At 50.6% G+C, this 13757-nt stretch overlaps 2 protein-coding genes across 3 annotated transcripts in view; both read left to right on the top strand.

Moving 5' to 3' along the window:
* The window catches only part of Pla2g15 (phospholipase A2 group XV), a 5894-nt gene extending 583 nt beyond the window's left edge, over positions 1–5311 (top strand). The window contains exons 2-5 of the mRNA XM_059263064.1: positions 439–585; positions 801–899; positions 1306–1530; positions 4075–5311. Coding sequence (XP_059119047.1) covers positions 439–585; positions 801–899; positions 1306–1530; positions 4075–4589 — 986 coding nt within the window. The 3' untranslated portion in view covers positions 4590–5311. The remainder of the gene's footprint in view (positions 1–438; positions 586–800; positions 900–1305; positions 1531–4074) is intronic.
* Positions 5312–10953: 5642 nt separating this feature from the next.
* Positions 10954–13757, top strand: part of Slc7a6 (solute carrier family 7 member 6) — a 30511-nt gene continuing 27707 nt past the window's right edge. Inside the window, exons 1-2 of one of the 2 annotated variants that reach the window (XM_059264076.1) lie at positions 10954–11069; positions 12955–12996. The gene's annotated coding sequence lies outside the window, so the exon portion shown is untranslated. The remainder of the gene's footprint in view (positions 11070–12954; positions 12997–13757) is intronic. The other variant, XM_059264075.1, reaches the window with a different exon arrangement.

Here is a 13757-nt window from a genome sequence, read left to right as displayed (position 1 = left end):
TTTAGATTTGTTATTCTGTTGGTTTTTTTTTTTTTGCTCTATCATTTGAGCCCAGGCTGGCCTCAAACTTAGATGTAAATGAGGATAACCTTGATTGCCTAATCTTCCTAACTCTATCTCCCAAGTCTATTTGTTTCATTTTTTTTCCCTTTTGTTTTTTTGCGACGGGGTTTCTCTGTGTAACAGTCTTGGCTGTCCTGGAACTCACTCTGTAGACCAGGCTGGCCTCAAACTCAGAGTTCCACCTGCCTCTGCATCCCGAGTGCTGGGATTAAAGGCATGCACCACCACCACCGTCCTGCTAGATCTCTTTCGTAAGCCTGCATTGTGACTTTTTCATCCCTTTTATACCTCTGACCAAACCAGGGAGTGAGACTGCAGTGTGGCTAAGGTCATAGGATGGTATTGAGACATACTAAGCCTGGCGGTGCCTTTGAGCTACTAACTGGTTATCTTCTCCTGACAGGCTGGTTTACAACAGAACAACTCGGGCCACCCAGTTTCCTGATGGTGTGGATGTGCGTGTCCCTGGCTTTGGGGAAACATTCTCTTTGGAGTTCCTAGACCCCAGCAAAAGGAATGTGGGTATGTAGCTCAGGGTCTCCAGGGCATGTAGCTGGGGGCTCTGGGCTCTGCTGGGTTTCTAGAATGTGGGAAGTACTACATTGCTTTCAAGAGTTAGCCCTTGATTAGTGGACACAAATCCCTTTACCTCTTCTTAGGGAGACAGAAGTTACTCTTTCTGTGGGTGTGCTGTGGGTGGCTATATTTTATGTAATTCTATGCATTTCTGTCTGTAGGTTCCTATTTCTACACTATGGTAGAGAGCCTTGTGGGCTGGGGCTATACACGGGGCGAAGATCTCCGAGGGGCTCCCTATGATTGGCGCCGAGCTCCAAGTAAGAAACCCCCTCCACTCCTACCCCTGGTCTGTCCCTGAGGGGCTTAGGAGGCAGGGATAAGGTAGTCTCAGCCACTAATAGGCCTTGGGCTCTCCCTCCATCTGGGCCTCTGGCATCCAGTGCGGCGGCCACAGCCACCAGCTCTGACTGGTCTTGCCTTGTCCTTTCCTATCATTCATCCCAGGACCCTCTGAGGCTTGGTAGGGATAGAGGATAAGACCGAGGGGCAAAATGAGTCTCTTGGTCCTCTCTTCATGAACCTTTGGGGGGAACTAGTCTGCTCCTACTTAGGTTCTGATATTCTCTGCACCCCTAGTCCTGGGTCTGGCCTGTGGATTGGCCAGTGGTCCAGGTCCCAGGACACTTCTTCTAGCCTGACCCCCTGCTTGGCTCTGGCCTGCAGATGAAAACGGGCCCTACTTCTTGGCCCTCCGAGAGACGATCGAGGAGATGTACCAGATGTATGGGGGCCCCGTGGTGCTGGTCGCCCACAGCATGGGCAACATGTACACGCTCTACTTTCTGCAGCGGCAGCCTCAGGCCTGGAAGGACAAGTATATCCATGCCTTCATTTCACTGGGTGCGCCCTGGGGGGGCGTGGCCAAGACCCTGCGTGTCCTGGCCTCAGGTAAGACCTCCCTGCTCCCTCATGGATGGCTGTTGTTCCCAGGAATGCCTCCTCCTTTTCTTCTGTGGTCTATGCTATGCCAACATCCTTCATGTCTCCTCCCTGGACTAACATCCTTCTTTCTCCAGAGTGCCTTTCTATTTCATTTTGGGGGGTGGGGCCCAGTGGGATGGCTCAGTGGTTAAAGGAACTCACTATGTAAGCCCAATGATCTGCGTTCAATCCCCAGAACCAGTATCAAGGTGTAAGGGCAGAACAGTTCCACAAATCTGTCATCTGACCTCAACATACAGGCATGACATGTGTGCTCACACATACCGTATGCACACAATAATCAATTAAAAAGAAAAACAAGTATTTTTTCTCCAAAAGAAAATCTAACGCTGTGGCTGGTGAGGATCCTCAGCAGGGTAAGGCTCTTGTTGCCAAGTCTGAGGACCTGAATCCGGCCCCCAGAACCCACACGATAGAAGGAGAAAACCAACCCCCAGAGTTGTCTTCTGACCTCCACATGCACGCTGTGGCACTCACACACACACTTAAAAAAACAAAACACAATTGTGGGGCGGTGGTGTGCATGCCTCTATTCCCAGCCCTTGGGAGGCAGAGGCAGGCAGGTCCCTGTGAGTTCTAGGTCAGCCTGGTCTATAGAGCCTGTTCCGGGACAGCCAGGGCCACACACAGAGAAACCCTGTCTTGAAACACCCCTCCCCTAAAGAAAGCAATGAAAGAAAATCTGATAGTATCCTAGTCTCTCCCCTCCCGTTGACAGTCCTTGTAATCTCTGTAATCTGTTGTAATACTGTATGTAGAGCGGCGTAACTATTGGTCACACAGTATTTGCTTATGTGCACATACACACAGTGCTGAGGACCTGGCAGAAGGGCTTGACCCACAGTTCTTTGAGGTCCCTTCTCAAGTCTTTTTTTTTTTTTTTAAGATCTTTATTATGTACACAGTGTTCTGTCTGCATGTATGACTGCAGGCCAGAAGATGGCACCAGATCTCACTACAGATGGTTGTGAAACACAATGTGGTTGCTGGGGATTGAACTCAGAATCTTTGGAAGAGCAGCTAGTGCTCTTAACCTCTGAGCCATCTCTCCAGCCCCTCAAGTCTTTCTTACCCCATCCCCCTTTCCACACAGGAGGAAGGCTGACTATCATTTCCTGTTTATGAGTTTCATCTGCCTCTGTGGGCTGGCAGTACAGGGAGGAAGCAGGTGTGGGTCTGGCTGGGTCTGCTTGCCTGGCAGTTGGGAAAGTCAACCCTCCCTTGGTCCTTCTCCAGTTGTTTTTATGACTGTAGGATCCACCATCTGCAGCCATGGGGCAGGGCCTCCTGGTGCAGGAAGAGGCTACCCCCTTCCACCATGACTGAGTGGTAGCCCTGGGGCCCCCTCACTTGGGGACTGTGAGCCAGGACCATCTCAGGGTTCCTAACTTTTCCCTTTCTGCCGTCACTGGTACTGCCTGACCTGCTTGCTCATATGAACGCTACAATCAGGTCAGGTTCAAAATTTCTCCCGGTAGTGATCCTGAATTGAGTGGACAATGAGCTCATGGCTCAGATGTTTAGATACAGTGAGGATTCATCACAGTCCTATGCTCTGCCGTTCCTGGGCCTACAGGGAGCCATGTGGGTACGTTCAGAATTTGATGGGGAGTCATGGTAAGATTTCAGGCATTGACCATCTCAAAGCTTTCCTGTAAAGCCCCTTAAATCTTTACCTCAGTTGTTAGGAAACTGCTGTCAACCCTAGAAACCCAGGAGTGGGATGGAGAGAAATCCACAGGCTCCTGGGAGTCCCTTTCCCGAGGATTCTAGAAGCAGGCAAAGCTGGGACCCTGGAATCAGCCAAAAAGGGCTGCTGCTTTCAGAGTATTGGCTAATGGGTGGTGATAGGACTTGAACAAGTAGTAACTCCTTTCTAAGTTGCCTCAGGCCCTGCAAGTCTCATTGGCTAATGGGAAGAGCTGACTCCAGCTGCAGATTTCCACCCCGTTGCCTTGCTTCCAGCAAGTCTGGCCTCCTGGGCCAGTGCCCAGGCTTTTAGATGGGAGGGATGAAACCAGACTGGCTGAATGCTGGTCTGGATCTAGGAAAAGAAAGGCAAGTATACGGTTCAGTGTGATCAAACAAAACAAACAAATAAACAAACCCCTACCAGGCCTATTGACCTGCTGCTTCACCTTAGATAAGACTAGTGCCCACAGGTGATAAATGCTTAGCAGGGTGCCCTTTATAGATAAGCAAACATAATAAATAGCTTAAGGGGGGAGGCAAGTGCTGGCTGAATCTCTGGTGTGGAAATACATAAGGAACATGAAGATATGGTTGTATGCTTTCCACATACAGAAAAAAAAAGTAGGAAAGGAAAAAAAGAAAGAAAAAGAACTAAAAGCCAGTGGTGCAGAGATTGGGATCATGATGACGGCCAACAGTCTAAGATTCTGGAGTATTGACCATTGGTGGGTTGGTGAACCTGCTGTCCACATCATTTGCTTCCCTTGGCGCAGGTTGATCTGAGCCCTTCCCTTCCAGGAGACAACAATCGAATCCCTGTTATTGGGCCACTGAAGATCCGGGAGCAGCAGCGGTCCGCTGTCTCCACCAGCTGGCTACTGCCATACAACTACACCTGGTCACATGAGAAGGTATTTGTGCACACACCCACAACTAACTACACACTCCGTGACTATCGCCGGTTCTTCCGGGACATTGGATTTGAGGATGGCTGGTTCATGCGGCAGGACACAGAAGGGCTGGTGGCAGCCATGACGCCACCTGGGGTGGAGCTGCACTGCCTCTATGGGACGGGTGTCCCCACACCGGACTCTTTCTACTACGACGAGAGCTTCCCCGACCGTGACCCGAAGATCTGCTTTGGTGACGGTGACGGCACTGTGAACGTGGAGAATGCCCTGCAGTGCCAGGCCTGGCAGAGCCACCAGGAGCACCGAGTGTCACTGCAGGAGCTGCCAGGAAGTGAACACATTGAGATGTTAGCCAATGCCACCACCTTGGCTTATCTGAAACGTGTGCTTTTTGAGCCTTGAGTCCTGTGCCAAGCAGGGCTGCTGGATGGCTGGACCATGGAGCTGCTCTTGGGCTCTGACTGTTTCATGGCCTAGAAGCCTGGTAAAGTTCGTGACCAATATTTAAGGTCCTAGGTCCTAGGCTGTGAGGCATCTGCCTCAGGGGAATACTGTTTCTCAGCCTTCCTGTGTATCCTGGCAGTGAAGAAGGAAGAGAGAAGTGTGGATTCAAAGGACGTTTGATGGAAAGATTGCTGCTACTGATGGACTGAGACCTCAGACTGGCTCTGTGGGCTGGCTTGGGTGACTCCTCACCCCAGTCCCCAGCTCGGGCCGCGCAGTCCTCCTCGTTCTCTGGCCTTTCTCCTCTAGCCCACTGGGCCCTAACCTTACTGTGAGGGATGTTACTGAGCTGAGGTCCTGCCCTGGAAGGTTCCACAGTGACCCTCAGGTGACCTTCCCACACACTGGCTTCAGGTAGCCTACTGGCTGGGGTTGCTAGCTTCCCTGTGACCTCACCTGTGGATATCCTGAGTGTGGCCTCCTGGAGGCAGTCCAGCACCCCTGCAGGCAGGGCGGTTTGTTGTGTTCTCCATAATTCCTCCTGGGATATTTAGACTCCGCTCCTACCTCTCACCTCTGGCGGCATTCTACTCCTAGTTCTGGATTGGGCAGCAGAGGGCCTCTCAATTCTGGCGGCCATGCCCTGGGATTTCTGATCTCCTTGGTTGTGATGTGGATCCCCCCACCCCCCCCCCCCACCCCCGCTGCAGCTGGCTCTCTTGGTTCTGGGAACTATAGTTTAAGGAGAGCAGGGCCTCATGTCACGACCTTCTAGCTGGGTACCTGGGAAGAAAGGGAGCTCAAGGGAACAAGCGTGGTTACTTAGAGCTTCCCTGAGCCGCCTCCTTGAGAACTCCACCACCATATTGCACCCTGCTGTAGGGTCTTTCTGCCACCCACTTGGGCTGGCACAAGGGTTGAGAGGCGGTAGAGTTCCTGCCCAACACGTGCTCCCACCAGGCAGCTGAGTGGGTTTTAGCTCGCAGGAATTTGTCCAGAGACTTGAAAGGGTCCCCGAGAGAGCTAGGAGCATAGTGTCCCAGCTAGGGGTTTTTTGTTTGCCCCAGGGATGCTGCATGATCTCTGTGGGACAGCAGGGATGGTGAATCTGGGCCTGTCTTAGGGACACTGAGCCTGACTATAGGTTGAGACTTGGGTCAGCTTTTAGGTTGGGGTCCCCAGACCACTTTCAGGCTGGACTGCATACACTGCCTTCCCATGATGATTCTGGCACTGGACTTCCCTTGTTAAGCACATTCCCATCATCTATCCCTCACTCGGGTGGTGTGCCCCTCGCTTGGGCGCTGACCCAGCTGTACCTCGATTTTGGCAATAAAAGTATTCTGGATGCTGTAAGGTGCCCTGTTGTGTGCTGTGCATGGGAGGAGGGAGGTGTGAAGTATGAGGGTGCTATAGAGGTGGGCAGTTGGGCTGCAGCTTTACTGGGGACTTGCCAGGGTCTCAGCCTTATTCTTATTCTCTGTCTTTGCTTTACCCTCCTGTCTTCTCTGGAATCCATTTCTCCACTGGGACCAAGAAACAGACCCAGAGCTGTATCTCTTGGAGTTGGGCTCTTGTCCTCGCCCTGCTTCTGCCCGATCAGCGGTCCCCAAATGATGTCCCAAAGCTGATGGTGGGGATAAAGGGTGGTCCTGCAGATGAGCCTGGTTGGACTCTCCAGCCTCTGTCTTCCCTCAGCTTCTGGTCTCAGCGTCTTTTGAACTTAAAGATCATTTTAGGAAGTTGCCCTTCCTTAGATTCAGCATCTTGTCTCCCTGCCTCCTGAGTCTGGACGGGAGGTCACAGAGATCAGGCACTGGCCAGCTCAGCGTCACCACAAGACGGCTTAGAACGTGGCTTCAGATGGTAGGAAACGATTGCTAGCCCTGAAAACCCAGGAGGAAGACATGGAAGTCCGTGGACCCCTGTGAGCTTTCCTGTTCTCAAGGATCCTAGTAGGGGGAGAGAGGTTAAGACTAGGATGGGCAAAGAAGGATGCGAGAAGATGATGACTAAGACATGGGAGCACGCGGAGATGGATGGATGAAGGCAGTGTCTGAGATGGGGAAGCATGCAGAGGGATTGGGCCCCAGCCTGAACTTTGTGGTGTAGAACCTGGGGCCACTGAAGATGGTTAGTTCCAAGACCAGTTTCCCAATTGAGTTGGTCAGACTAGACTGCAGGTGTTGATATACTCTGGGGCCACTAGAGGGCGACCTAAGCCTCGCTGTACCAGGTACAGACTGCAGAGTTAGCCAGACCTGGAAGGAAGGGGTGGTCAAGAAGGGGGAACGAGCTGAGGACATACAAGCCCAGCTGTGGCACCAGCCCAAGTGTCGTCCCACCTCTTTTTAGCTCTACTGGGACCTCATTTTCAGAGATGAAGAGAAGGTACTCCGCCAGCATCAGCCAATTTTCCTGAGCCTCAGCTTCCTCCCTCCTTCCTTCTTCCCTCCCTCCTTCCTTCCTCCCTCCCTCCCTCTCTCCCTCCCTCCTTTCTTCCTTCACTTATTTATTATGTATACAGTGTTCTGCCTGCATGTATCCTTGCAGGCCAGAAGAGGGCACCAGATCTCTTTACAGATGGTTTTGAGCCACCATGTGGTTGCTGAGAATTGAACTCAGGACCTCTGGAAGAGCAGCCAGGGCTCTTAACCTCGGAACCATCTCTCCAGCGCCCCCCTCCCTCCCCAGCCTCAGCTTCCTTATCTGATTAATGAGGATAAATAAATATATCCTGCAGGGATACTCCTGTAGAACAAGAATGCATGCTGATGTTGGAAAACCTCTGATCCTATGTCTTATACATAGTGAGCTTTCAGCTGATGAGCTTTATATGTGAATGTGAGACAGCAAAGCCAGAGATCTGGATGAAAGTCAGCAGGCTTCTTTGTGCAGCTACTGCAAGGACAAATGGGTGGCTGTCACTGAATGGAGGGAGTGTTGGATCAAGCTCAACTGACCTAAATATATGCAGATTTACTTACACTTCCAGAGGTGTGTAAGGATGTAAGGGGATCCAGCTGCTGCCCAGGCTTCAATACCTATAGTACACACACCCCCAACACCAACAGGCATTGTCCTGACACCTTGTCTGTGGAGCTCTAGGGTTTCTCACATGGGGCAGGGAGTTTACATCAAAGGAGTAATGGTGGCCTCATATCCTGCTCCCCGACCCTCTACCCTGCCTCTTGCCTGGGTATCCGAGGGTCTGGCTGCAGGCTTGTGCGGGAAACCTCCCTCATCCTCTGAGTGGTGCAAGAGATCACCTGTTGATTTCTTTAGACATTCTACCATGCTCTTTCTAGATGCTGGAGCCTGAACTCTCTCCAGAGTCCCTGACATGCTGTTGTCTGTCTGTCTGTGTTGCCCATGGTGTTAATGACTCTTTTGATAAACTCCATACACCCAACCATCCATCTCAGGGCCCTCTTGAGCCTGCATCAGAGGCCTTTCTAGGGTTCTAAGCAGAGGATACAAAAAGGGATGGCACCAACAAGGGTTCCTCAAGGACTGTCATCCTATAGGTCTATAGGTGTTAAGTCTCAGCTCGGGACAAATGGCTAACTGAGATGCCTTTTGACATACCACATCAGACCCTGACTGCCAGGCTCTCCCAGAACCGTTCCTCCCAGTCAAGAGTCCTTCTCGCCACCCTCCTTGTCCCCTACCCTGACCCCTCCAGCCCTGAGCTGCTTTCCTTCCCTCAGCTTCTCTTTATAGATAAACCCAGCCGTTTTGGCCATGTGCCCTCTTGGCCTCTTAGTCCTCAGCTCGTCTCTTTGCCCATCTGTCTTTCCCTGTTTCCCTCTCTCTCTTGCTCTCCCCCACTCCCTCTCCTCTCATGGCTGGGTCTATTCTGCTGGCCATGTTCAGTCTAGAGTCTTCCAGATCCCTCTGGCTGTGCCCTCCCTTGTATCTACAATAAAAACCTCTTCAGCCATGCCTAGGAGTGGTCATGTCTTCATTTTCATTCATCAGGGAGCAGAAAGGAAGGTTTTAGGAGAGTTGTTTTTTTTTTGGGGGGGGGTGGTTTCGAGACAGGGTTTCTCTGTGTAGCTTTGCGCCTTTCCTGGAACTCACTCTGTAGACCAGGCTGGCCTCGAACTCACAGAGATCCGCCTGCCTCTGCCTCCCAAGTGCTGGGATTAAAGGCGTGCGCCACCACCACCCGGTGGTTTTTTTTTTTTTTTAAGATTTATGTATTTTATGTATATGAGTGCTCTATCTGCATGTATCCCTGCACACCAGAAGAAGGAAGGCGTCCGATCTCATTATAGATAGCTGTGAGCCACCGTATGGTTGCTGGGAATTGAACTCAGTACCTCTGGAAGAGCAGCCAGCACTTTTAACCTTTCAGCTATCTGTCCAGCCCAGTCATTACAAATTTTGCACTTAGAACAACCCAATCATGTTACAAAAGTTCACACTTTGTAGAATTTCAAAATCAGTTTACAAAACAAACATGTAAAACCCCCACCAATCTCACAGTATTTTAAGTAATTTTGGGTGGGGCATGGAGTGTGTGTGTGGCTGCAGGTTAGACTCTGAGGCAGCTGGCCGGGGATTGGCATGTAGATTGGGAAGAGAGAGGTTCAGATGCTGTTCATTTCCAGCTTCCCCACGGAGTGAATGGGAGTAAGGGTTTGCGAGCCTGAACCAGGACACCTGGCTAAAAATGACTGGGAAGCAGTCAGAGTGTGGTGAATCTTGGACAAGAAGATCATGGTACCACATTTTGGGGTACAGCATGTTCCCCAACCAACTAGTTTAGCCACACATACTCAATAAACCGATAAATGGAGCTAAATTAATAGTGAAAAGCAGAAGGAGATTTATTCAATGTGAATAAATTCACTTTGGGAAGAGGGACAAAGAGATTCAGTGTCTCCCCTAAGCCTGGTTTTTGGGGATCCTGATATGAAGATAGGATTTATTTACTTACATTTTTCAAGATAGGTTTTCTCCGTGTAACTGGAACTCACTCAGTAGATCAGGCTGGCCTGGAATACACAGAGGTCTCTGCCTCCCAAACGCTGAGATTAAAGACTTGCTCCACTTTGGGGGGGGGGGAGGTGTTTAAATTTTTTTATTCTTTGCTATTGTTTTGAGATGGGGGTGAGTGGGTGGGGAGGTCTAACTGTGTAACCTTGGCTGACCTTGAATTTAGAGATCCACCTACCTCTGCCTTCAGGAGGGCTCAGATTAAAGCCAGGTGTCACTAAGCCCTGCTAAATTTTTTTTTTTTTAGATTTATTTTACCTTATGTGTGTATGTTTTTGCTTTCCTGCGTACATATGTACCACATGTGTGCTTGGATCCCCAAGAATTAGGGTTACAGGTGGTTATATCATGTGGGTGCTGGGAATTAAAATTCCCTCCCTCTGCCAGTGATCTTAACTACTGAGTCATCTCTTCTGCTCCCAGGATAGGGTTTACATCTTAAACAAGAAGTTCAGAAACCAGATGTAGTCCCTTGTGAATTCCAAGCCTCTCTTTGAAGGTCCATCGGATCAGTTGTAAATCTTTCTGTAAGAGGTAAGTCCCTCCTTTGATGCTTCAGACACTTCCTCTCCTAGCAGGAAATTCCTGGAGGAAATAGTGGTTTCTTGGGGTCCATTTTTTTAAAAAAAGTCTGATAGCCTAAGAGGAGAGCACAACTGTCTCTTTGGAATATATTTATTCCTACCAGACAGGTCGGTTAGAGGGTCCAGTGGAACATAAAAGCAGGTCTTAGCCTGAGCGCCCGCGCTAGCAAAGAAGATAACCTAAAGTGAGATAGAGGAGGAGGCTGTTCCCTGAGGGGGTGTCAGCAGGCTTGGGCGAGACCAGGACAAAGCCCCGGGTGGCTAAGGGAGCTAGAAGTGGCTGTGCCTTCCAGGGTCGAAGTGAGTTTGAATGGCAGAGCACACAGGTCCTGGGTGTGCGTTTCTCCCTCGATTCCATAGGCGGAAGGCTGGCAGCCCCGCGGGGAGGCGGTCCAGCGGTCTTTGTGTGAACTGGCTGAGGTCCCATTGGATGTGGAGTCCCCACCAAAAGCCAAGAAGGAAACGGAGCGTGGGGACCCTTTAGAGCTCCACGCGGCAGCATCTCCACGGGCTTCAAGTGACTGCGTGCAGAGTCCGGGAGTGGCCATCCCAGGTGAGGGTGACCGGACCCCAGTCACAGTCCGCGGGGGGTCCCCGGCGCGGCCTGCCGGAGGCTGCTCCTAACGGTACGCAGATCGCCTCGGGCCCCGGCGTGCTCTGGTGCCCGGAAGCCACGCCGCCGGAGGCCCCCGCTCCGAGCCGGGTCCCCAGGCGGCGCGCGCTGTCGCGATCCGGTGCGAGTGACGTGGCGTGGGCGGGGCTTGAGCGGCTGGCGGCGGCGGCGGCGGCGGCGCGACCGAGCATCCTGGCAGCGCGGCGACCCGGGGAGCTCACTGGTGGGAGCCAGGAGGTGAGGGGCTGCCCCTGGTTCTGTCCGGGGCTGGTTGCGGTGCGGTCCGGGCCGTCCCGGGTGCCACCGAACGCTCTGCCCGGCCGCCGTCGCCGCGGGCTGGATGCGGGGCCGGAAACCGCGTGGGGCGGAGGGCGCGGGAGGGACGCGGCGGCCGAGAGGAGGACGCCGGGAGCGTGGAGCCCGGAGCCGACCGTGGTGTGAGGGAGGCGTGCGCGCGCTCGCTCGCTCGCTCGCTCGTGTGTGAAAGACCCTAAGTGTGAGGGGCGGGGGACACTTGTGTGTGAAAGAGAAAACTGCGAGACAGCGAGTGTGAGGGAGATCCTGTGTGTGTGTGTGTGTGTGTGTGTGTGTGTGTGTGTGTGCGTCTGCGAGTGACGGAAAAAACCCAGAGTGTGAGGAGAAGAACTGTGGGTGGGAGGGTAACTCTAGAGTGTGTGCGACCCTGAGAGAGACGGAGACGGTGAAGGAGGGCTGAGTGTGAGGGAAACGACGGGTGGAGAGACGGAAAGACGGGGTCCTTCGCGGTCTGTGACCGCGTGAGCCTGAGTGACCCCCGGGAGCATAGAGACGGCGGCGGCGGCGGCGGCGAGCTAGAAGCCGTTGTGAGAGGGACCGCAAGCGAGGAGGGCAGAGATTGCTGGGCGGGGTGTGTGATCGCAGGAATGCAGTTTCTGGGGGCTGTTGAAACCTCTGACTCGTGTTGGGACTTAGAGTGGCGAGGTATTGGCGTATGGGAACACGGTGCTCTTGGTGTGGCGCTTTTGAGTGTCTCCATATTTTGTCATCTCATTTGACCATCTCATTGTCACAAATGTCAAGACATACTTGTGAAACATTCTGAAAATTCTGCACTGAGCGCTAAGCCCAAAGGCTGCTCACCGTGTTGTGTAATGGGTCAGTATAAATAGAAATCAACATCTAATTTAACAAGTCGTGGGGGACCAGTGGTGAGCACGGGGCTGTGTGGGGGAAAGAATTCAGTCTCTGCTGTTGATGGGGGGAAAACCGCTCAGATTTGGGCAGCTAATCTTACAGGCTGTGTAGCAGGATGCTCAGCTGTTTGGCGCCTTGTTTTTGAGAGCTGCTGTGGGATTTGAAGGGTTAGCAGGAGCAGATCTGAAGGCTGCAGTCGCTTCCTGAGGTCATTTTTACCTCTTTACCTGGTGAGGCCCGGTCAGGAAGCTGCCCAGGCTTCCTGCTTGGTTGAGGTTCCGTTGTGGTTTCATACAGATGGCTTTTGCTCCCCGACTTTGGTCTTGGGCTGTTTACTTGAGTTATATTTGGTTTTCCTTTCTTGGCAAATGTAAAGAAAAATCACAATCCTGATGGGGATATAGTGCCTCGGACAGTACTTTCCTCCTTACTTTGGGGAAAGCTCTGAGTGTCATTTCTAGTTCCTCAAACAAGAGAGAAAAAGACAGGAAGGCAGACAAAGACAGAAAGAAAACCTTAAGCTTGATTCCCCCCCCCCCCCCCCCCCCCGCCCCTTCACCCTCTTCCTTTATTTGGCTGTGGACTTTTTTTTTTTTTTTTTGACCAAATATATGTACCAGTTATGTGACTGATCTTGGAGTATCTTGATAGAGGAAATTTCCTGATTTTTATGCATTCTTGCTGTAATGTCTAGAATGTGCAGATGTAAATGATGCTCTTAGAACCTGGGCGCGGGAGCAATAGCTCCCTAGTGACTTGAGGGTAGTTTTCGGACACCAAATTTGGGCTCATCTTGTCTGTCATACCCTCTATGTGGTAGAGTTCAATTGAAGGCTGCCTTTAATGGGTATGTAAAATTTAGATTTTGCAGGAGGAAATATCATCCTGATGCTTTCTATAAGTTAATTTTTTTTTGGATCAGTAACTAAGAACTTATTCTTTGTTACAGAGATTGAATGGCCAAAACAGAGAAGTGGAATTAACCCTTACTGTAAGCATTTATTTTCTTCTTGGTACCTGACTCATTTGTGATTAAACAACTTAAAAAGCTGTGAATTTTCACTTATTTCGTGACAGATGTTACCACTCTGTTCTTCATTTTTCCCATTTATTTATTTATTTTTGTGATTTATAAAAAAGGAATCTGTTATTTGCATACTTTGTGAATATGATGCTAATAAAAAGGCTTTAAAGGCCAGCTTGGTCTCCAGAGAGTGTTCCAGGACAGCTAGGATTACACAGACAAACCATGTCTCAATAAAAGAAAAGAGAACAAACAAACAAAATCATAGTGTTATGAAATATCATAACATATATAGTTTGTTTTGTAAATAAATTATGTATTTATGTTTTTAATTTTTTTTTCAAGACTGGATTTCAATGTAGCTCAGGCTGGCCTCAAACTCTTTGTAGATGAGGATGACTTTTAACTTCTCAAGTATTGTGATTATAAGCCTGAGCTATGATGCCTAGCTCTATTTTATGTGTGTTTTTTTGTTTGTTTTTGTTTTGTTTTGTTTTTCAAGACAAGGTTTCTCTGTGTAGCCCTGGCTGTCCTGGAACTCACTCTAGACCAGGCTGGCCCCAAACTCACACACCTGCTTCTAGTGCTGGGATTAAAGGCATAGACCACCATGCCTGGTAGGAGTCAGAGTATCTTATCCATTGAGAGGTAAATTGTATCTCAGTTACTTGATATTCTCCATAAGATAAACATAATTTTTGTTAATTGAAAAAAAGTTACAATAAATG

This window comes from Peromyscus eremicus, chromosome 5 (genome assembly GCF_949786415.1).
Source record: "Peromyscus eremicus chromosome 5, PerEre_H2_v1, whole genome shotgun sequence".
Taxonomy (NCBI): Eukaryota; Metazoa; Chordata; class Mammalia; order Rodentia; family Cricetidae; genus Peromyscus; species Peromyscus eremicus.
Note: the sequence above shows the minus strand (reverse complement) of the source record. Positions and strands in the feature narration are given on the sequence as shown.